The sequence below is a fragment of the Mesoplodon bidens genome (genome assembly GCF_964165515.1).
Source record: "Mesoplodon bidens genome assembly, chromosome: 6".
NCBI lineage: Eukaryota > Metazoa > Chordata > Mammalia > Artiodactyla > Ziphiidae > Mesoplodon > Mesoplodon bidens.
The window spans coordinates 14,025,372-14,050,806 of NC_138162.1; the positions used below are offsets into that span (position 1 = coordinate 14,025,372).

Here is a 25,435-nt window from a genome sequence, read left to right on the forward strand (position 1 = left end):
GAAAGTTTTATACACTGTCGGGTCCACAATTAACAGAAATGATAGTGCTGCTGAAATACCTCTTTGATATTGGTTCAGTTATATATCTGGAATGTTTATTCCCCTGGGCTTTCCAGCTGAGGGAGCCCAGCATGAACTCCTACTTTGGAAAATATCTGAGTGGGCAGATTTGTTTGCCACATTGCCCTCATTGTCTGTCTTTGTTTATTCAGCTGAAAAGCTGTGCTTGTCTCTTATACAGTCAGGCGTGAATCTCAAGGTCTCAGAAGCTGTTAAAATAGGTGGAAAAATTGTTTTGGGAAGGGAAAGGATGAAAATTGTTATCAGATATTGACATGATGTGCAATGAATGCACTCTCTCAGGGAAGAGCGTAATGACTTTAAGGTTGTTATCAAGCACAACTCTGATAACATTTTTGTAGCCCTGTTTTATTAGGGTCTTTGATTTAATGCAATTTTCCTTTCTTCTGGGTAAGAGACATTGATAATTCATTGGCACATATGATTTGTTTTTGCGACAATAGAAAAGTAGGTTTTTAGGACATGAGCATACCATCTGGCCCAGGTAACGATAAATTTTCTCTGATTATAATAGTGTGCATATGCTCTTGGCATTTACTTTTCTGGCTATCTTTGTCTCTCAACTGGATTATTTGATTTTAGCAGGCTGCTGAAAGGTCTCTTTGCCTTCATTCTTTCCCAATCCATTCTTTACATGCAGTCAGTTATATTTCTAAAATGAAGGTATGATCATGTTATGCTCTTTTGTATAAATCTCTTCCATGGCTACCCAGTTGCCCTTAAGAAAGCCCTTAACCTGTCACCACTCCTGCCTCCTATTCTATGTCAGAGCTATAATGAACTTTTCTCAGTTCTCTGTGCCCTGTTTTACTTCCAGGTCATTACACAAACGTTGGTGTTTGGGATATTCTTCCTCTCTACTCTTAGCATGGCTAAAACCTCCTCATTCTTTATGTCCCAGTCTAGATTTCTTCCTCTGGAAAGTCTTAATTAGGTGTTTCTCCCTGTGCAAACACGTGCCATGTTTTCCCATAACGTGGCATATTTCCATTTTAGTACTTATCACACTATATTGCTACTTTGTTTTTCTCTCTATTAGACCTTAAGCTGTATAAGGGCAGGAACCTTTTCTTTTTTTCCACATTGTTATATCTTCAGCATCTAGAAATTATACTACTCATTTCTGGTACAAAACTAATATGTTGAATGATTGAATTAATAATCATGTGCATTGCCAAGAATCTTTAACAACATCAGAGAAAAATTACGATTCTCTGTTTTCACATTCTTGATGTTTTTCTTCTCATCTTCTAGTCATATTCATTCATTAACTTTTTTATTCATTTAATTATTCAACAGAATTGCTTTGAACCTCTTCAACCTCCATACCTTGCCCAGAAGCATGTGGAAAGTACATGTGTGTGCTTCCGTTGTCTATCCTATCGAAACTTGGACTCTTTAATACACACACATATAGTCCTTCCTCTCCCTGCCACAGCCGCCATGTTTTGCTTCCTTGTATTGCTTTCCCTCATTACTATTTAACTCTTCTAACATACTAGGTATTTAACCTGTTTAAGTTACTTATTGTATGTCTCCCCCTGCTTCAAGGTGAGGGCCATGAGGGCATGAATTTTGGTTTGTTTTATTTACTGCTGCATCCGCAACACCTAATACAATGTTTGGCACATGGTGAACCAATATATAAATATTTGCTGAATGAATGAATACATTCATACCCTTAAATGTGCGTCTCTTTCTTCTTTACTCTTTCGGTGCCCCTGATTCAGTCCTGCTTCCAGTACTGTGCTGTTTATTTTTTCTGTCTTTCATTTTTGGGACTTTTACATTTAGTCCTATTTTGAGGCCATAATCTTGGCTACCCCAGGCAAATCCTGTTATCCATTTTATAGCCTCAGGTGACCATTACTCAACTTAAATCTGATTTCTGCATCTCCTAACCTGGTGTCTGAAGCCCAAAGAGCCATGTATGTTTGTATTGGGGAGGGGTGAGTATACATTCAGAGATAGATCAGATGTGAAACCTGTTCTTCTAGAACCTAAATATGACAAGTAGATAAATAAATATAGTACAAGGTTGAGTAGGATAATATTAATAATGAGGAATATTAATCACTGGGGAGAAATGTATGTCTTGTATATCATATTATATTCAATACAATATTTCATATTGTGTGAAATATATCAAGCTTCCAGAAAAGCATAGAAAGTAATGTGGTAAGCATCCCCTGTATACTTTCCTCTCAGCTTTGTAATATCTGAATTGTCTCCCACATTTGCTTCGGGTTTTTTTGTTTTGTTTTGAATGAAAATACTAGATGTGACTAAAGCCTCCAGTGTCCCTCTTTTATCCAATTGTCTTCTTTCCCTACTTAGATGTAACCGCTATTCTGAATTTGGTTCTGTGTGTGCTCGTGCGTGTGCACACACATGCATACACACACATGCACAATATAGGGTTGTTTTAACGTTTTAAACTTTGCATAATAGCATCTTCCCATGCTTTTTTCACTCAACATTTTTTTTTTTAGATTTATCTTTGCTGGTTCTTGTAACTCTAGATTGTCTAAGTTGCTGTGTAGTTTACTACTATATGAATATACCACAGTGTATCCATTTTATTATTGATAGCTATTTCAAATAATGCTTTTCTTTACTATTTCAAATAAAGCTGCAATGAACTTGCCCATGTCTCTTTCTTCACAAATAGGAGGCTTTCTCTGGGGCCATGCGTTGCAATTAACGTGCATAGGAATCACCTGAGTATCTTGTTAAAATGTAGATTCTGTCTCAGTTGGTCTGAGGCGGGCCTGAGAATCTGCATTTCTTACAAGTTCCCAGGTGATGCAGATCCATGGACCACACTTTGAATTGCAAGGCAATAGTAGGTTATGGCACATCATTATCTTTCTAGATACTGCCATGCTCTTTGACGATGTCGTACAGGTTTATATTTCCAGCAGGAGTGTATGAGGGATTTGGTTGTCCCAGGAGTAGCCTCTTCTAGATAACTATTTAAATGTAATCTGCAGCCACTCTCTTCTTAAAATTAGAAAGATTTTTGGGTGGGAAAGCATGAAATAATAAAATTATTTCAGAGGATAGTTAGCTTAACTACAGTATTTCTTAGGAATTGATCTAAATTATATAGATATATAGCTTTTAATTAAATAATTTTCTAAAAATTCACTTGTTTTTTTCCAAATACTCCATTTTCCATTGTCAGCCCAGACAGGGCTCAGGCTATATAAGATGAACTATCCCAGATGCTGAAAGGGAAGGAGAACTGTGCGTCAGGCACCATGCTACATTGTTTCATTTAATCCCCACATTTGTACAAGCTCACAGCTAAGCATTACAGCCAGTGTTTGTAGTCTAACCTGTCTGGCTTCAAGGTTTATATGGGAAATTAGTTTACTGCTCTTAGTTTCAGTTACCTGTAAAAAGGGAGTAGATCAGATAATTAGATCCTTAACTCCCAGCACTTAAGATTTCCTAGCTTCTTTGATAAATTAAGAAATGCATACACACATATTGTATGATGATAGCTTCTACCCACCTGTTTTTTTCTGTTATAATTAAAAAGCACATAAATGTACCACTGTAACCATCTTTAAGTGTACAGTTTCAGGAGTGTTAATTTACATTGTTGTGAAACAGATCTTCAGAACTTTTTCATTTTGCAAAGTTGAAACTCTATATTCATTAAACAGAACTCTCCCTTTTCTCCTCATCCCTGGTAACTGCCATTCTACTTTGTTTCTCTGAATTTGACTCCTTTAGATACCTCTTATAAATGGAATCTTGTAGTATTTGTCTTTTTATGACTGATTTCATTTAACATAATGACTTTGTTTCATCCATGTTGTAGTATGTGACAGGATTTCCCTGCTTTTTAAGGCTGCATAATATTTTGTGGTATGTATATCCCACATTTTGTTTATTCATTCACCTGTTGATGGACATTTGGGTTGCTTCCACATCTTGGCTATTATGAATAATGCTGATATGAACAGGGGTGTGCAAATATCTCTTCGAGACCCTTCTTTCACTTCTTTTGGATATATACCCAGAAGTGGGATTGCTGGATCATATGGTAATTCTATTTTAAAATTCTGGGGGAGCCTCTATACTGTTTTCCATAGTGGTTGCACCATTTTACAATTCTACCAACAGTGTGGTGACGTCTTTTAATGGCACAGAAAGTAGCGAATGGGATATGTGAAATCAGAAGTGAGGTAGGAAGAATAGGTAAATTCTACTGGTGTGAAGGTAAATTTCACTTTGCCAGCATCTGTTTCCCTTAGATATTTTAGCTAACATTGCTTGCTTCTCCAAGACTATTATTAATACTTTAGGAGTGGAGGAGGAAGCCAAATTATTTCTTTTTTTTTTTTTTGGCTTATTATTGACCACTGGTCCCTGCAAATTTCTGAGATTGTTAACTTCCAGTAGTGCTTTAGCAATGATTAGGGAAAGTTTGAAAGTTGTGTTTTGTATTATTTGCAAACTTGAACAAGATCTTTGACATCTTGGTGCTCCCAAATTCTTGTTAAAAAAAAAAAAAAGAAGAAGAAGCCTCCCAATCCATGTTTTAGAACAGTGACTTCTGACCATTTCAGTTTTCTTTTGAGGATCCTGTGAGTGTATGCGTGTGTTTTCGGAAGGAGGGACAATTGGATTCCACTAATGGTATGTACAGGAAGAGCAGGAGTGAGCAGTGGAGTTGGAAGAGGAGTTTCTTCTCTCTTGTGCCCTTATTTTTGAATCTGAAGTGTTACCCAAATGCTTAGTCATGATGATAAGGCAAAGAACTTCACAGCTTGCAGTGTAGAACAATGCTGATACTGTATAAGTGTTTGATAATAGTGAAGTGTGGCAGAGAGGGGGAAGAATTTGTCAACATGTTTTGAGGAGTAAGAGGATTAGATAGGGAACACAAAGTAAGATAGCCCACATCCAGTTCCAAAAGAAAAAAGTACTTCTTTCAAGGGTCCTTTGGAATAACTCAAGGCTCAGCTATTTCACTTGACTCTTAACTTCAAATCTTTTAAACTTTTAGCACTGCAGACAGGTATATTTTCCACCTTGCAGTATTTATTTATTCTGAAAGCAAGCAGACTTAATTTCACTTTATGAATTACAGACAGGTATCTGTATGTTTGCAGAAGCAATTTTTACTAGTGAGACTGCCTCAATTCAGATTTTCATGTTAGGCTGCTATGATATTTATCAGTAAATCTATCACCTCCAGTCTCTCCTCTCTAATCCTTCCTTCACACTGCTGCTAAGGATAATCTAATCCCAGCTGGGCTCCTTGTGGCCATCTGACCTTGAGGAAATTATTTTTCTGTGCCTTCATTTCCTTATCTTACCCCCTGTATCACCTTATACCTACCTACCTTATTGATTCCTTGAAAGTTTTAAATGTCAGTGTATGTAGAGTACATGAAACAGTGCCTGGTATATAAAAAGTAAATAAGTAACAAATAATGAATAGTAGTAGAGAGTGTTACTATTGTCATTATTATTGTTGCTATTTTGTCTTAGTTGTTGTTTTTACTTCTGAAGCCCAACCCTGGCCACATCATTACTCTGCTCAAGAAATTTTCATATTCCCTTTTGCTTATAGCAAACTTTTTGGGTACATCAGAATCACTTTGAAACTTGTAAAAAATGCATATTCCTGAGCCCCCTCTCCCCCAAATAGAAATAGAGGTTTCTATTCAGTAGGTCTAAGATGGGACCCAGGAGTCAGAATTTCAATGTGCTCCCCAGGGGATTTTGAAGCAGATGGTACTGTGACCTTATCTGGAGAATCATTCCATGTAGGATGAAGTGCGACTCCTTAGTCTGGAGTTCAGGGCCCCAGTAAACCCTTTAGATATGTATTTTCTCCTATGTTCCTTCCTATTAGTCTGTTGAAACCATAGTAAGATTTTCTGTCTACTCATGCTTCCCTGTATACACCAGGTATTTTCCCAGGATGGTATGGCGTAATTTTGTGATCAAATATGTATTTCTAGTAATCCATAAACCATCTATTTAACAACGTTTAAAGATTGGCTGGGGATGAATGTTAAACTATAATATGGGACCAACCTTCCCTTTTTTGAAAATTAGGAAACAGTTCCTAGGTTACATCACTGGGTGCCTTAAGATAGTATTTTTAAATTGACCTTTCCTCTTGCTCTGTTTGCACTCCTTTTCTCTGAACTCATTTTTCAGGTATTATAATGAGCAAATAGTTCTAGCCTTTAAGTTGCTCTGCTGTGCTCTGTAAATAGAGAGCAAATCTAAGTCTCAACCCCAGAAGCAATCAGCAGTACTTGAAGTTCTTTTATTTTTTTTACCTTTTCTGTTCTGTTGCTACAAAATTAAGGTATTAATGAAATTATTTAGGGTAATTTGAGTGCATTCTGAGATTGCTGATCCCTTTTAGTTCTCAATTCTTGCAATTTTTAGTAACATCTAAGAATGCTGCTTTGTTAAAAAGATTACTTATAATAAAATTGTAGGATGGGGAGGAGAAGGCCGTGTCATAGGTGTTTTCTTTGCCTTGTCTCCTCTAATTTTTAAAACATTCTTATAAGTTAGGTATAATTATCCCAATTTTATGAAAAGAGGTCATGAACTTTAAGATCATAGAGCTTATAAACAGTGGTTTCTGTATTTGAACCAAGGTCCCTTCACCTCATAGACTGATCTTTTTCTACTATGGCCTGGAACCAGATTTCACATGTTAATTCACTTTCTGTATTTGCTCCCCTCCCTGCTCCTTACCTCCCCTTAAGCTCAAGGATACTATAAAAATGCTGTAAATAAAAAAGCTCACAGAAATTCAAAGTTTGATAGAATAGTTATTCTTCCAAGCCATATGGGCAGTATTTGGTTAATTCTGTCAGTGCATTCTGAATTTGATGGTGGCCTGAAAGAATAAAATGCACTTTCAAAAAGTAAGCAATTGACTCTTATTAAATGGCAAATTTAGTTTTTTTTTTTAAAGGCTTGAAAAATGCAAACAAATGGGAAAATGTTGGCACACAAAGAAAAAAGTTTTGTTTAGGTTCAGGTAGCAGTTTGGCAGTTTAGCATATTCCATATCCGTAACCCTTGACTCCTAAATCACTACACTTCTTTTAGAGAGATACTGGAAATATTAATTAGCAGTATTCTTTTAGCTATGAGAATGCATTTAAATAAACAGGTCCCAAATACTAAACCATGAGCATGCATGTTTAACTTTGAGCAATATATTAAGACTCTCCAGCCCAAAGCATATACAAGGTGTTGTGAGTCGCCAGTTGAGAATTATTTTTGTAGCTGGAGCAACTGTTTCCCCCTACCATACTGTTTGGCAGTCATTTGACTTGATGTTACTTTCTCACGAGGAAAACAGATTGGAAAAAAAATTGCTTTAAACAATACTAGGTGGAATTTCTTTCTTCTACTACTACTACTACTACTATTATTACTGCTACTACTCCTCCTTCCTCTTCTTTTTCTTCTTCTTTCTTTCTACCCTTCCTCTTTTTTTCCTTTCCCTCCCCTCCTTTCTTTTCTTTCTTATTTCCCTTCTTTCTTATTTCCTTCCTTCCTCCTTCCTCCCTTCCTTCCTTCCCCCCTTCTCTCCTCCCCTTCTTTACCAAGGAAGAAAGCTCTGTGGTGACGTGGAATGAGGAAGGGCATTGGAGTAAGAGGAACCTGGGTTTGAATGCTGTCTCAACCACTTACTGTAACTCTGTGGCCTTGGGCAAGTACTTACCTTCTTTAAGTTCTAGTTTTCCTATTTATAAACAACCTTTGCAAGGTTGTTGGAAGGTAAATGTTCATACAAGTAAAATGTGTGACAAAGGCCGAGACATTGTAGGTAATAGTAAGTGGTAACTACTTTTATTATAATTAATAATAAAACTAACCTAGGGATTAAGATAATAAGTTATATGAAATGGCCTGCTCTATTTTACCAACAAACTATTGTGGTTGAGGAAACTCAGAATTGTATCTGTTTTTAGCCAAGCAAAATGTAACTCAATGGAAGACCTCATTCCACGTAGCTTAAAAATAGAGTCCTTAGGGCTTCTCTGGTGGCGCAGCGGTTGGGAATCCGCCTGCCAATGCAGGGGACACGGGTTCGAGCCCTGGTCTGGGAGGATCCCACATGCCATGGAGTAACTGGGCATATGTGCCACAACTATTGAGCCTGCGCTCTAGAGCCCGCGAGCCACAACTACTGAGCCTGCGTGCCACAGCCGCTGAAGCCCGAGTGCCGGGAGCCCGTGCTTTGCAACGGGAGAGGCCACCGCAGTGAGAGGCCCGTGCACAGCAACAAGGAACAGCCCCTGCTCGATGCAACTAGAGAAAGCCCACGCGCAGCGACGAAGACCCAGCACAGTCAAAAATAAATAAATAAAGTAAATAAATTATATATATAAAAAAAAAGAGTCCTTACTCAAAAGAATCAAGGGAAAAACCATTAGAAATAATAAGAGACTTCATCAAAATAACTATGTTTATATCCCAAGAAATCCAAGTGAATAAGTTTTATTAACTAAAACTAATTAGAAGAGATAATGGAAAAAAAGATCACAGTTCTAACCACTACTGCTACCACTACCACTAATGATAAAAAGTTTAGGAATAATCTCACCAAGATATGTGTGAAACTCATATAAATATATTTTTAATTATGAAATTTCACTAAGAGATTTAAAAGAAGACTGAATAAATGGAGAGGCGTGCCAGTGCTCATAGATGGGAAAATTGAATATCGTAACACTATCAGTTCTTAACACATTAGCTTTTAGAATAAGTAGAATTACTGGAAAAATTACAGTAGGATCTTTTTTGGAGGAAATGTGGCAAACAGAGTTCAGATGAAAACATAAGTACTATGAACCACTGAAAGAAAATGTAAAGAAGAATAGCAGTGAAACATATTATAAAGCTGTAGTTATTAAAACCTTTTTTTTTTTTTTTTTACTGTACTGGCACAAGAATAGATCAATTTCAAAATCAGAAACAGATTCTGATGTGAAAAGATATATTAATATATGTTATAAAAAGGACCATAGTTTATTTAACAATTCACTGGTTGAAGGACATTTAGGTTGCTTCCAACTTTTAGTGATGATGAAGCACACTGCCATAAACATTCACTTACACTGATGTGTGAACATAAGTTTCATTTCTCTTGGGTAGATCCGTATGAGTGGAATTGCTGGGTCATATGGGAGGTGTAAATTTAACCTTATAAGAAACTTGTTTTCCAAGTATTCCTCTCAGCAACATATAAGAGTTCTAGTTACTCAGCATCTTTGTCAGCTCTTGGTATTGCCAGTTTTTTGAAATTTAACCAATCTATTAGGTATTTAGTAGTATGTCATTATGGTTTTAATTTGCATTTTCCTAATGAAAGATGTTGAACATCTTTTCAAGTGCTTATTTGCCATACACACATATTTGGTGAAGGGTCTATTCCGACCTTTCCCCCGTTTTTAAATTACATTGTTTCCTTATTGAGTTTTGAGAGTTCTTTGTGTATTCTTGATACAAGTCCTTTGACAGAAATGTGATTGTGTTTTCACACAGTGAAACTTGTGATTGTGTTTTCACACAGTCAGTGGCTGTGTTTTCATTCTCTCAGTAGTGTTCCAAAGAACAAAAGTTTTAAATTTATTTTAATAAAGTCCAATTTATAAATTTTTCTCTTACGGATTTTGCTTTTGGTGTGTATCTAAAAGTTCTTTGCCTGACCCAAGGTCAATCAGATTTTCTCTTATGTTTTCTTCTTGAGGTGTTATAGTTTTACATTTTACTTTTAGGGCTATGATCTATTTTGACTTAATTTTTTACAGGGTGTGAGGTTAACTCAAGGTTCAGTTTTCCACATATGGATGTCCAGCTGTTCCAACCCCATTTATTGAAAAAAGCTATTTTTAAAAATTTTTATTTATTTTTTATTTTTGGGTGTGTTGGGTCTTCCTTCGTTGCTGTGTGTGGGCTTTCTCTGGTTGCGGTGAGTGGGGGCTGCTCTTCGTTGTGGTGTGCGGGCTTCTCATTGCGGTGGCTTCTCTTGTTATGGAGCACAGGCACTAGGTGTGCGGGCTTCAGTAGTTGTGGCACGTGGGCTCAGTAGTTGTGGCTTGCAGGCTCTGGAGCGCAGGCTCAGTAGTTGTGGCGCACGGGCTTAGTTGCTCCACGGCATGTGGGATCTTCCTGGAACAGGGCTCCAACCCTTGTCCCCTGCATTAGCAGGCAGATTCTTAACCACTGCGCCACCAGGGAAGCCCCCAAAAAGCTATTTTTTTCTCCATTGAATTGCCTCTGTGCTTTGTCAAAAATTAGTTGATGATATTTGTGAAAGTCTATTCTTGGGCTCTCTATTCCATTCCGTTGATCTTTGTGTTTATTCTTTCACCGATAACACATTGTCGTGATTACTGCAGGTTTAGATTGTCTTGAAATCAGTTATTGAGACTCCTCCAACTTTATTTCTGTTTGGCTATTCAAGTTTCAGCCAAAAAATCCTGCTGATACTTTGATCAGGGTTCATCAGCTCTGTAGATCTAATTGTTATGGTATGTCTCTCCATTTATGTAGGTCTTTCTGGTTTCTTTCATCAGTGTTTTGCAGTTTTTAGCATAAAAACCATACACATACTATTTTACTTTATATCTAAGTATTTCATATAGAGAGATGGCAAGAATTATCCATATTTTATAGAACTGAGACACCGAAACACAGAACAGTTAGACTTACTGAAGGTCACAGAGATAGTTACTTAGCAGCATATTCTGGTTTTCAGGTGTCCTGGGTCTCTCTAGTGTTTTGTTTTGTTTTGTTTTTTAAATTTAATTTTATTTACTTTTTTATACAGTAGGTTCTTATTAGTCATCAATTTTATACACATCAGTGTATACATGTCAATCCCAATCGCCCAGTTCATCACCCCCCCCCACCCCTGCCGCTTTCCTCCCTTGGTGTCCATACGCTTGTTCTCTACATCTGTGTCTCAGTTTCTGCCCTGCAAACCGGTTCATCTGTACCATTTTTCTAGGTTCCACATATATGCGTTAATATACGATATTTGTTCTTCTCTTTCTGACTTACTTCACTCTGTATGACAGTCTCTAGATCCATCCACGTCTCTACAAATGATCCAATTTCGTTCCTTTATATGGCTGAGTAATATTCCATTGTATATATGTACCACATCTTCTTTATCCATTCGTCTGTTGATGGGCATTTAGGTTGCTTCCATGACCTGGCTATTGTAAATAGTGCTGCAATGAACATTGGGGTGCATGTGTCTTTTTGAATTAGGGTTTTCTCTGGTTATATACCCAGTAGTGGGATTGCTGGGTCTGTCTAGTGTTTTTACTACTCGTTTTCATAGGCAGAAGCTTCTTTTTTTTTTTTAAACATCTTTATTAGAGTATAATTGCTTTACAATGGTGTGTCAGTTTCTGCTTTATAACAAAGTGAAAGCAGAAGCTTCTTATAGTGAAGAAACGTGTACTTTGGTGTTATTTAGTTTGAGTTCCAGTTTGTTCTCCTGTGCTGGTTAGTTGTATGATTTGTTTCATCTCTCTAAGACTCAATTTCCTCCTTCAAAGAACCTTCCTCACAGGATTGTGGTGAAGACTAAAGGAGGCCATATGTGTAAAGTTTCTAATGTGAAGTTTGATATACATATAGCACATGCTCAATAACTGGTAATATCATCTCTGTTACTATTTGTAGTAAAAGGTAGTTGTTATAGCCTTTCCCAGAACTTGCTGTCTTGTCTCATTAATTAGATGAATTGTCTTTGAATTGTGGAAAACTGGCAGTGAGCCAGGGACAAGCACTAACAACATGGTCCTTAAAGCATGAGACAGAAAATTTTCAACAAAACCTATGTCATGGTACACTTTTTTTTTTTCATATGTCTACCATAAAGTAGAAGAAATGTTTTGCAATAGTGAATTGTGATTGGGAATTTTAATGGATATATTTTTATTTTAAAAGGTAAAGCTTTCTTTAAAAGTGGTGGCTTTACATGTTTAGTTGGGCGGTTAAGTAGCTGCCATTGGGATTCTTGTGGATATGCCTCGGCCTCTTGGTATATCAGGTGGGAACCTGTTACAAGTGAAATACTTGAAAATTCTCTGGGGCCAAGAGCCTCTGACACCACTCTGAAGGGGTGAGAGGTGGACTAATTTTGTGACCAGATTGGGGCACCACTTCGGCCACTGGTCGCATTCCTCGCTTCAAACTGAAATTCAGTTTGGCTTCAAGTATAGGGACACATGGTGGTGGATACATCTACTTCAGTGTTTGTTTTGATCAAAAGTTTATTTTTCTAGTGCATTTTCTAAGTCAAAATGGTGAAAATGTAATTTCAGTATGCATGACTGGGTCTTAAATAAAAATCTCTGTAAGGTTAAAAAAAAAAAAAAAAAGTGGTGGCTTTAAAACTTTCCATATTTCTACAAAGCCTGGTTTAACTCAAAAACTCATCAACTTTAATATTATTTCCCAGCTTTGCAAAGATTTGTGACCTTACACTGGCATAACATAAATGTGAAATATAATTTGAGTATCAGTGTTATGCTAGAGTAGGACCTTTTATAAAAATAAGAACTCATGTTGATAATTCCTTTTCCCTAGAATGAGGCCTTTCTGAGATTCCTGTACTCTAAACCTACAAGGATGAAATATGGGCCTAATAAAAATTACGTTTTGAAATAAATACCCCATACACTTAGGAAATCAGGTCTATAGTCAAGACAGTATAATTTGTTGTTGTTGTAATTTTCTGTTCTTTTGATGTGCAGGCAGAGGTTTGAATTAAGTATTCCTATTTCCAACAATTATTTTTCCTTTCTTTTCAACTTGAAAATCAGGAGAGATGTTATTTTTGTAGATGCTATCCTAGGTTTGTGAAAAAGAATGAAGTTTTATGTTGGATAGATTCAAAGTTGTTTTCCTGGTCTTTGTTTAAATAGAGTAGGATTTTTAATGATCAATCTCAAAGGGAAATAAGCAATTGTATATGAAAAGGGGTTGGAAATCCTATACATCTTTATCTTTCATTTTTTCCCTCTTCTCCCTTATTCTACACAGGAGCAATTACAATCCAAGACTTTAGTTGAAGCCAAAGGAAAAAGGAAAATTCTACTTCTTTTAGTTAAATAGCATTTTAAATCCTAAAATGTTCCACAACTCCTTATGCAGTAATCAGCTGAAGCGTTAATCAGTTCTCCCTGTCTTAATTGTAACATTAGCTTTGAAAAAGACTGTGTTATTAGTTGGGTCCCATGTTGACTTTAGTGCCACAGTCCAGCTAAAATCGTTGCTTGTGGTACACCATGGCTTCCCTCTAGCAAAATTTAAGAATCTAGTCTAGTAAAACCTCATTGTTTTTTTTAAAAGTTTTTTTTTTAATTTTAAAATTTATATCCAACAAAATTTACTCATTTGGTTCTCAGTTTTATCAGTTTTGACAAATGCACAATCAATATACAAAACAATTTCATTACTCCCTCAAAATTCCCTTGAGCTTGTAGTTAGCTCTTCCCCCTACCCCCCCCCCCCCCAATTCCTGGAAAACCCCTGATCTTTTCTTTGCTCTTATAGTTTTGCCTTTTCCAGAATATCATTAAATGGAATAATATAATATGTACCTTTTTGAGTCTGGCTTTCTTCATTTAGCATAATGCATTTGAGGTCCATCACATCCTTGCATGTCAATGCTTCCTTCCTTTTCACTGCTGAGTAGTATTCCATTGTAAGGAAGTACCACACCCTATCCAGTTCACTAGTTGAAGGACATCTGGGTTGTTTCCAGATTTGGGTGATTATGAATATAGCTCTATAAACATTTTAATACAAGTTTTTGTGTGAACATAGGTTTTCATTTTCCTTGATAAATACCTAGGAGTGGAATTGCTGAGTCATATGATGAAGGTATATTTAATTTATAAGAAACTGTCAAACTATTTTCCAAAGTGTCTGTACTATTTTGCATTCACAGCAATCGTTTTTGAAAGTTTCAATTCCTCTGCATCCTTCCCAGCAATAGATATTGTCATTTTTTTGTTTTGTTTATTTAACTTGAGCCATTCTAACAGGTGGGTATTCATTGCCTCTTACTGTGCAATTTGCTCTTTGACTTCCATTCAGTAGATGCTGTCATAATGGTTGCGTTGTGTGTGTAGAGAATACTTTTAAACATTAGAATACAGTTAATAGAGAGAAAAGAAGGAAAAGGAGAAAGTAGAGGAGGAATAAGAGGTTATTCTTTGGGAAGTTGGGAAGATATGTTTTTTTCTTTGGCTTTAGGGTACAAAGCAGGAAGTGGTGACAATTGTACCAGTATGATGAGTGCTGCCATAACTCTTGTCATATGACCTCCATTCATAAAGCTCCCCAAATATTTTATATCCTGGAATCAGCTTATTCCCATCTAATGATAAGCCTGAGAAACTCAATTTCTCCATAATTATAAGTGACCTCTAGATAGTGCCTTACAAAATAATTATGTTTTCCTGAAGGAGATACTAAAGTGTATTTATTTTTTACTTAAGTGTATATTTTCAGATAATTTTACACTTACTAAACTTGAATTTTTAATGTTTTAAATTTTCATTATAAGATTAAGTACTGAGTCTTAATATATTTTAAGTACTTATCTTCTAGTTTTTGCTGCTTTGAGATTGAACAGAAGATGCCATCAATATTATAGTACATTTACTATGTCTTCTGAATATGGAGAAGAATGAAAAGTTTTAGAATAGCCGAAAGCAGTTTTTCTTTCTTTCTTTTTTTTTGGTATTCTTAATAGATATATTTTTGTATTCTTTCAATATCTGAAGATATTGAAAAGCAAGAGTGAAATGATTGTTGAAGGAATGGAGTCAGAGATTGAGTTTTGCAAAGGTATTTCCACAGTCTTGCAAGAGGCTATAGATAGAATTTCAGACTATATTCCTGAATCAGATTCCTGTGAGTGCTCTGTGTTAGTTGTATTTACAAGTATTTTTTTCAGTATCTATGCTTAAGTGCAATACTTGTTTCCTAATCATTTTAGTTCAGCAACAGTGCTGATATCAATGAACATTTCTTTATGAGATTTGCATCATGAATTGACTGAGGACACAATTTTTTTTCACTTTCTTATTCAATCTTATTCAAATCTTTCACTTCTTTTATAGTTCTTTTTTATCTGCAAAAGGCTAACACACTATTGTATCAAACTGCTTTAGTCTTCAGACATCATAGTTAATTACAGCACTCAGAAAGGACTTCAGAAACAGGCACAGAGAAACAAAGGACACATTAATTAGGCCATATTACTACAATTAATATTTTTCTAAAAACTCCCATCAAAGTAGCTGCAGATACCAAAACATAATTAAAATTCTGTAGATGATATAATGGACTTTTTACTGAGCTAATGACATGAGTTGGTTAAAAGTTGAATGCAGGGAGAAGCCTACCAGGTGTATGAAAAGCCCGGAGAAGATCTTTAATATGTTCAAGGAGATAATCTCTTACCAGGACAGGTGTTTTTGCATAAAGAGGGGACTTATGGGACTTCTTAACAAAATTACTTTTTTTTTCTTTAGTGCTAAAATTTTCATCTTTTGACTTTGGTAAGGGATGTTTGAAAACTGCAGTGTTTAATTAATTAATTTTTAATACATTTATTTATTTTAGGCGGCGTTGCGTCTTTGTTGCTGCGTGCAGGCTTTCTCTAGTTGCAGCGAGCAGGGGCTACTCTTCCTTGCATTGCGTGGGCTTCTCACTGCGGTGGCTTCTCTTATTGCGGAGCACAGGCTCTAGGCGCACAGGCTCCAGTAGTTGTGGCTCACGGGCTCTAGAGCATGGGCTCAGTAGTTGTGGTGCACGGTCTTAGTTGCTCCATGGCATGTGGGATCTTCCCAGACCAGGGCTCGAACCTGTGTCCCCTGCACTGAGGTGGATTCTTAACCACTGCACCACCAGGGAAGCCCTATATTTCTGTTTTTAATCAGTTTGGCTCCAGATTTTAGTTTCTTACTCTTCTTCGGGGTTCAAGTCACTGTATTTCATTGTTCTTCAGAAGCTGAACAAAAAGAAAAATGTCTCCCTGCTAATATATATGTTACTCTTCTCTATTTTTCTGTAGAGTTTTCCTAAGAATTATAGGGCACTGAAAGGAAACACGCTACTCAAATGATGGCGAGTTTATTCCACATTTACTCATAGGCAACCAAATGAGCCTTTTGGCATTTCATCCAGACTTGACTGTGATTAGCGTTTTGTGTCCTCTTCATCTTGTTTCACTCCCATTAACATACACACTAGTGCCTTACCATCAGTCATGTCACAGACTCCTTTGTGCCGCTCTGGTGTCTAAGATTCTACCTCATTAAAAAGTCAGCACTTCATCTCTTGACTTTGGCTATAGGTCCTTCCCACTGCTTTTATCGAGTGACATGTCTTTTCTTCTTTTTTCATATTGCCAGTCTCCTAGAAAATTGCATTGTTTCTGCATTAACTCCTATCTGGTTCCGTATGAATGTCAAGAACTGTGAAGGCTCTGAGAGTTTACTTACAAGCTAATGAGTTTTCCTGACACAATTTAACGCATGTTCATAGTCCTTTATATTTATTACTGTTGCTCATACTATTCATTTAATTTGGATCATTTCACTTGAGGTTAAACACTGGGATAGGGCCTCAGATTCTGAGCTCCAAACCGGAAAGATGCATATGTTCCCTGGCACTTGGTATTCTTTACTTCAGCTTCCTTCCCTTTGGTTAATCTGGGGAGGAATGTTAATGTGATAGTGTATTTTTGTCGTGCTATGTCAGGTGATAGCACGCACGTCATCCTGGCACTAGGGTGATCGTCTCTTCTCTTGGTGAAATATTTGCAATTCACCCCACTACTGTTAGGATGATTAGTACCAAGGGCATATAATCAATAAATGCTCCTTTTTTTCCCTCTGAAACCATGTCCTATACCCTTTTGTTTTCATCGTTGTATTTGTAGGCACCCATGTTGGTAATGTATGGAGCCCAGCATACGAAGGATACGCTGTTCTTCTCTACCTAACCCACAGCTTAAATTCCTGAATGTCAGGACACTAATTCTATTTCACAGACATTGTCCAAAACTGACATGGTAATAAACCTAATCCCAGGCTTTCAGATCTCATCACAAAGCTGTGGCCTGTGAATCTGGCCATCTAAATTGTGTTTCTATTATTTTTTTTGGAATCCCTTTCTTCCAGCTATTGTAGTAATTATTTTGGCACTCCAAACCACTTCCAGTTTATGTGTTGGGCCTGAGTGTTATAGGTACTGTGTTATGCCTATTTACAGATGAGAGAAGGAAGGCACAAGGAGGTTAACTACCTTGCCTAAGGTCATAAAGTTAGTAAGTGATGGAGCTGGATTTGAACCTGGAACTGTCTGCTTCTATAGTCTGTGCTCATATCTGCTTCACTTTACTGCCTCTTTAAATTACTGTCGTATGAGGGTCATGGGTGGTAGTTGTTGTTGTGGGTTCAAACAAGGGGCAATAGAATTAGAGTTTATAGAGGAGTAAATTTCAGCTGATTCTTGAAATAAGGGACAGATTTAAATATGTGGAGAGGAGAGAACATTACAAGGAGCACAGAATGGGACTGAAAAGAGTATGTTCAGGGGATAATGAAAAGGCTGAATCAGTTCTATAGAAATAATAAATAACCAGCAAACTTGGTTACTACTGAAGTTTTATCCATAAGACTTGATTGAAAAAAATACTTAGTTTTTATCTCAAAGTTCGTAACAGTTTTACTAAAAATGTTACTCATTGGGAACACTGATTCAGGTTTCACATGGAAGTACATTAGTAAAGAAATAATAGAATAAAATTCTCAGTCTTTATTATAGAGTTTTTTAGTCCATTCATTTTTCTTGAGCTAATTCTGCCCACACCAGCACAATTTGCTTGGTTTAACTTGTGATGAAATTGGTCCAGCAGGAGGAATTGAATGTATGTTGGAATTCTGCCAGATTTTGGAAGAAAATGTTATTTTTAGCATTCTGGTCATTTTTGGTAGAGTGAAGGCCTTGCCATGAAGTTGTTATTGGCAGGTTTACAGACCACTAAACACGGCTTCCTTATTTACAAAAACCACACACACACACACACACACACACACACACACACAAACCCAGAAACTAGAAATAATGTGAAAACATGTAACTCTGTCACAGAAATGTCATGCTTATGTAGCTTAGTAAAAATAAGAATCCTGATTGAGATGGGAAGCTTATTCCTTTCCTAAGTTTGGGGCTTAAGAAATCTGAACTCTCCTCTGGGTTTTGTAACTAATTCACCACTCAAGCTTAAAATACACATAAAATAAACAAATCACTTACATATTCATTCATTTGGTATACTTACAAATTAGAAGAAGTGTGAAGAGCAGGGAGATAAGCTGACACCAAAGGTTAGGAACTGAAGAAGTGTGGGCCAAGAGTTGGCCAAGTGAGAATATCTTTGTGGAATCCTTTGTTTGGACTTGTGTGCATAAGCTATTTGTGATGACATAAAGAATCTTGAAGGTTAATTTCGTTGTCTAGAATAGAGAAGCAAATCTCTTTATAGCTTTCTTTTTAAGACTCTGGATTTGCAGTTCATCCAGTATCTTTTTAAAAATCATCAAAAGTTATGTTAACAATTTTTATTCAAGCTAAACTTTTTTTTTTTTTTGCGGTACGCGGGCCTCTCACTGTTGTGGCCTCTCCCGTTGCGGAGCACGGGCTCTGGGCACGCAGGCTCAGCGGCCATGGCTCACGGGCCCAGCCGCTCCGCGGCATGTGGTATTTTCCCGGACCTGGGCACGAACCCGTGTCCCCTGCATCGGCAGGCAGACTCTCAACCACTGTGGCACCAGGGAAGCCCCCTGGAAATGATTTTTTTTTTTTTTTTTTTGAAAAGCTAAAGCCAACTACTTCTAAATATTTTCATTCAAAAAACTTTGAATATCTAAAGAAAATGTTTATTTTCTAAATCTTTTAATTTGGGAAAGAGATTCAAATTGTGATTGGTTTTAACCCACTGATCAGGATGCCCCTGTAAACGTTCTCATCTGGGATTTATTGTTTGTCATTTCCTCACCTTAAAGTTTCAATTCTCCGTTAATTTTTTCCTGGGAAGAACATACTAGTTCATGATTCCAGCTGTAGCACAATCTTGTCTGACCTGTATAAGTTACCACAGTCAACCGTCTGCACTTTTGCTGCTATACAGTGGGATTATTTATTATTTAACATGTTGTCATTTCCATCATGTGCTCTCAGTGCCATGTAGATAAGCATAGGCCCTGCCTTTGGAGATTTCTAATCCAGAAAAACTAATAATATACAAACCCACCCACACATTGGAGTATAGGGTAAGAGGGCTAGAAGATGAAGAGTGCTGAAAAAGAAATTGAGAATGTTAGCTTTATAATTAGTTTATGTACTTTACTGTATATAATTCCCAATTTAAATAAACTAAGATAGAAAATGAATTTGAACTAGACTTAATTTTATCCATCCTTACAAAGTTGTCATGAATATTTATTAAGAAAAATAAAATAGAGTTCATTTTATTAGGAAAACATTAAACCTTAGTTGATATCTCTTTCCCTCTTCTCTTTGCAGGATATGTATGTAACTGCTCTGTGGTCGGAAGCCTGGATGTGAATCGCTGCAACCAGACCACAGGGCAGTGCGAGTGTCAGCCAGGTTATCAGGGTCTTCGCTGTGAAACCTGCAAGGAGGGTTTGTACCTGAATCGTACTTCCAGGCTCTGTCTGCCATGTGACTGTAGTCCACGTGGAGCCCTCAGCATACTCTGCAACAGGTAAGCAGCAGAAGTTGAAGGTAAAATTAATTTTATTTTATCACACACACAAAAAGGCTTCTGTTCTCAAGGACCAGACTGGTTTAAATAAAGGGGCCATAGGTTTACAAAATATTTCACATATTTTTATCATTGTGTGAATTATATTTAATGTCAAGATTTAAAAGCTTCTAATTTACTGATTTAGTTCTTCAAAAGCACCTCGGTAGCCAATTTTGCCTTGTAATAGTTTCTCTAAATTTCATGGAAAAAAAGTATTGAGAAAACAGTCTGCTTCCTGGAAGCAATAACTTCCAGGCATTTCCAGTGAAAATGTCCTTGTTATGTTTATTAACATACCATTAGAGTTTCAGGAAACTTATTCTTTGGTTTATTTTTTCTCTTTTCAAAATTCTAAAGCTGTTTCTTTGCACATATAAGGCTTAAACTTGGTAATATCCTAATGTCTTTAATTAGTGTGAAGAAGACTGGTTTCGCTCTATGTACCAGTAGATACATTTTGGGGGACCAAAACTAGATTAAGCAGAAATTGTCTGGAAATTACCTTTAAAATAGTAAATTATTTGTAGGTGACTTAATCTAGTAGAACAGTGCCCTGTAATCTAAGGATTTGCCTTCTACTCCACTGAAAGTAATTATCATTTGACCTTGTGTGAGGTACTTAGCTTTCTGTGGACCCCAAGTGAAAAAGCTGAAGAGGCAGTGTTATGTGATGAAAAGAACAGAGCTTTAGGATCAACCTGGGTATGGATCCAAGATCGGCTGCCACTTAGGAGCTTTGTGATTTCAGCAACTTATTTCACTTCTCTGCACCTCAGTTTCTTCTCAAGGTTGTTGTGAAGGTTAAATGAGTAGAATCTATGTAAAATACCCAGCACACATCACTCAATTAATTCTGGTTTCTTTCAATTTCAGAGGAATATTGTTGGCTTAATGAGGGAGTATTTTAAACAATTTTTAGCTCCTTGGCAGAAAAGTTTCTTTATACTTAGCAGTAGATATTTTGGATGCTTTATAAATCATATAGTACAGGGACTTCCCTAGTGGTCCAGTGGTTAAGACTCCACGCTTCCACTGCAGGGGGCCTGGGTTTGATCCCTGGTCGGGGAACTAAGATCCCACATGCAGTGCGGCACGGCACCCCGCAAAAAATTGTATTGTACAATACTGTATCATATTGTACTTCTATTAAAAATATAGATGTGAACTTAAGAAGTTTATAATTTCAAATACACCAATAATTGATGTTTATGATGCTTGGTATTTTTAAATAGTTAACTGTCTAAATCCTCATAGCAACTCCTTTTATGTAGGTTATTAATTCACAAAGATAGTAAGTGACAGAAAAGGAATTCCAAATTTGGTCTTCCAGTACTAAGTCCAGTATTCTTATCATCATGCCGTATAGCTTCTATAATGAGAAAACTGATAATCACTTTGTTACTTGAATTTGAGAATATAACGGTTGCTTACCATTGCTCCCTTTACTCCCCTAAAACATGCCGACACAAATTATATTCAGAAGGCCCACATTTCTTACCATTTTAAAAGATGAGATTTGCATAAGTTTTGTTCATTCTGGTACCTAAAGGCATGTCCACTACTTTTTTTTTTATAATATTTATTTATTTGGCTGTGCTGAGTCTTAGTTGTGGCACTCGGGATATTTGTTGTGGTGTGCGGGCTCCTCCCTAGTTGCAGCGTGTGGGCTCCAGAGCACATGGGCTCTGTAGTTGCGGCATGCAGGCTCTCTAGTTGTGGCACGTGGGCTCAGTAGTTGCTCCATGGCATGTGGGATCTTAGTTCCCCGACCAAGGATCGAACCCGTGTCCCCTGCATTTGAAGGTGGATTCTTAACCACTGGACCACCAGGGAAGTCCCCTGTCCACTACTTCTTTTAAAATAAGATTCTGCAAACACATTTGCTTTGAGTACTTTTGGAAAGATAAAAAAGTGTTGTGTTTACTTATAGGCCAAACTACCTTATTAGAGGAGAAAGAAATGAGAAGAGTGAGAGAGAGTTTGAAAAGCTGGAGAAGAGGGAAAAAATTAATACTAATGTTTACGTAGTATACTGCTGTTTTCATAGGTCTTTTACAAATTACTTTTTATTTATCTTTTCCCTGACAGTGAATGTCATCAAGTGACACAGGCTGAAACACCATTCTGAAAATAGGTAGTAACTATAAAGTAGTGGAAAAGTGCACTGGACATTCGAAGGTCTAGGGCAGGGGTCTGTAAACCAAATCCATGAACCAAATCCAGTCCACTGCCTGTTTTTGTAAATAAAGTTCCATCGGAGCACAGAAGCCTCATTTCTTGATTGTTTTGGCCCCAAGGGTAGGCATATTAAAATTTTGAGATAAATCCATAATTCTTTTCTATGAGTTACTACAGAGTAATATTTAATTAATTAATTTTTTTTTTTTTTTTTTTTTTTTTTTGCGGTACGCGGGCCTCTCACTGCTGTGGCCTCTCCCGTTGCGGAGCACGGGCTCCGGGCGCGCAGGCTCAGCGGCCATGGCTCATGGGCCCAGCCGCTCCGCGGCATGTGGGATCCTGCCGGACCGGGGCACCAGCCCATGTCCCCTGCATCGGCAGGCGGACTCTCAACCACTGCGCCACCAGGGAAGCCCTAATTAAAATTTTAAAATAATATTATTTCAAAATGTCAGGCAATTTGTCAGAGCAAGCAGTGCATCACAAAAGTCATTTAAAAACTTGTGCTTAAAGAAAGTCATTAGAAGGAAGGCATGGGAGCTCAGAATCCAGCTCTAAGCACTGCATTTCTTTTATTTTTTCTTTTCGACTTTTTATTTTATTAAAAAATGTTTTTAACATCTTTATTGGAGTATAATTGCTTTACAATGGTGTGTTAGTTTCTGCTTTATAACAAAGTGAATCAGCTATACATATACATACATCCCCATATCTCCTCCCTCTTGTGTCTCCCTCCCACCCGCCCTATCTCGTCCCTCTAGGTGGTCACAAAGCACCGAGCTGATCTCCCTGTGCTATGCGGCTGCTTCCCACTAGCTATCTATTTTACATTTGGTAGTGTATATATGTCCATGCCACTCTCTCACTTCATCCCAACTTACCCTTCCGCTTCCCCGTGTCCTCAAGTCCATTCTCTACGTCAGCGTTATTCCTGTCCGGCCCCTAGGTTCTTCAGAACCTTTTTTTTTTTTTTTTTAGATTCCATATATATGTGTTAGCATACAGTATTTGTTTTTCTTTTTCTGGCTTACTGTCACTCAGTATGACAGACTCTAGGTCCATCCATCTCACTACAAATAGCTCAATTTTGTTTCTTTTTATGGCTAATATTCCATTGTATATATGTGCCACATCTTCTTTATCCATTCATCTGTCGATGGACACTTAGGTTGCTTCCATGTCCTGGCTATTGTAAATAGAGCTGCAGTGAACACTGTGGTACGTGACTCTTTTTGAATTACGGTTTTCTCAGGGTATATGCCCAGTAGTGCGATTGCTGGGTCGTATGCTAGTTCTATTTCTAGTTTTTTAAGGAACCTCCATACTGTTCTCCACAGTGGCTGTATGAATTTACATTCCCACCAACAGTGCAAGAGGGTTCCCTTTTCTCCACACCCTCTCCAGCATTTATTGTTTGTAGATTTTTTGATGATGGCCATTCTGACTGGTGTAAGCTGATACCTCATTGTAGCTTTGATTTGTATTTCTCTAATGATTAGTGATGTTGAGCATCCTTTCATGTGTTTGTTGGCAATCTGTATATCTTCTTTGGAGAAATGTCTCTTTAGGTCTTCTGCCCATTTTTGGATTGGGTTGTTTGTTTTTTTGATATTGAGCTGCATGAGCTGCTTGTAAATTTTGGAGGTTAATCCTTTATCAGTTACTTCATTCGCAAATATTTTCTCCCATTCTGAGAGCTGTCTTTTTGTCTTGTTTATGTTTTCCTTTGCTGTGCAAAAGCTTTTAACTTTCATTAGGTCCCATGTGTTTATTTTTATTTTTATTTCCATTTCTCTAGGAGGTGGGTCAAAAAGGATCTTGCTGTGATTTATGTCATCGAGTGTTCTGCCTATGTTTTCCTCTAAGAGTTTTATAGTGTTTGGCCTTATATTTAGGTCTTTAATCCATTTTGAGTTTATTTTTGTGTATGGTGTTAGGGAGTGTTCTAGTTTCATTCTTTTACATGTAGCTGTCCAGTTTTCCCAGCACCACTTACTGAAGAGGCTGTCTTTTCTCCATTGTGTATTCTTGCCTCCTTTATCAAAAATAAGGTGACCATATGTGCATGGATTTATCTCTGGGCTTTCTATCCTGTTCCACTGATCTATGTTTCTCTGTTTGTGCCAGTTCCATACTGTCTTGATTACTGTAGCTTTGTAGTATAGTCCGAAGTCTGGGAACCTGATTCCTCCAGCTCCGTTTTTCATTCTCAAGATTGCTTTGGCTATTCGGGGTCTTTTGTGTTTCCATACAAATTGTAAGCACTGCATTTCTTACTACAAGAAAGGAAGTTAATTTGACATGAGACTTGAGGAACAGAAATGGGAAGTTGCGGGACTATGTACTTTGGCAAGAACATATGGGTGGACTCTGAGGAAACACCTCTGTGTTCTGCTCTGCTCTAAATTATATGTGGGTAAGTTAAGGGAAAAAGGAAATTGTAGGCAAGTAGTGTGATATGTAGCAGAAAGGAGGTAGAATCTGAAATTAGTACTTTGATTCCATTCTTGATTTAGCCACTTACTAACTGTACAATCTTAAGATATTTGACCTCTCTGAGCCTCAGTGTTTTCATCTGTAAAATAGGATTCATAAATGTAGCATGAAGAATTTTTGTGAGAATTAAATTGTGTGTGTGTATACCCACTTATGTTGTAACTGGCACTTAGATTCGGCTCAGTAACCCCCCAGTAGTTGAGTCTGTTTTTTAATTTTTAAAAAAATTTATTTATTTATTATAAATTTATTTATTTATTTTTATTTTTGGCTGCATTGGGTTTTTGTTGTTGCACATGGGCTTTCTCTCTAGTTGCAGCAAGCAGGGCTACTGTTCGTTGCAGTGCAAGGGCTTCTCATTGCGGTGGCTTCTCTTCGTTGTGGAGCACGGGCTCTAGGTGCATGGGCTTCGGTAGTTGTGGCACACGGGCTCACTAGTTGTGGCTCGCGGGCTCTAAAGCTCAGGCTCGGTAGTTGTGGCACATAGGCTTAGTTACTCTGCGGCATGTGGGATCTTCCTAGACCAGAGCTTGAACCTGTGTCCCCTGAATTGACAGGTGGATTCTTAACCACTGCACCAACAGGGAAGTCCCCTGTTTTTGTTTTTAAGTGAGGAATAGAATTGGTGACTCACAAAAGAGGAGAATTAAGTCAACCAGTCTTGGGTATGAGTAGGGGTTGGGATATCTGTTTCTGTTGGTAGGCTAAAGAAGAAATTGTTCACTGTAGAAGAAAAAAAAGTTTAGCTTATTTTCTTCCATTTTAAAGAAACCCATATATGCTTTTTAAAATTGGACATTT

At 37.3% G+C, this 25,435-nt stretch overlaps 1 protein-coding gene across 1 annotated transcript in view; it reads left to right on the forward strand.

Annotated features, from left to right (window-relative positions):
* The window catches only part of MEGF9 (multiple EGF like domains 9), a 78,629-nt gene that overhangs the window by 20,787 nt on the left and 32,407 nt on the right, over window positions 1–25,435 (forward strand). The window contains exon 2 of the mRNA XM_081237664.1: window positions 19,717–19,918. Coding sequence (XP_081093790.1) covers window positions 19,717–19,918 — 202 coding nt within the window. The remainder of the gene's footprint in view (window positions 1–19,716; window positions 19,919–25,435) is intronic.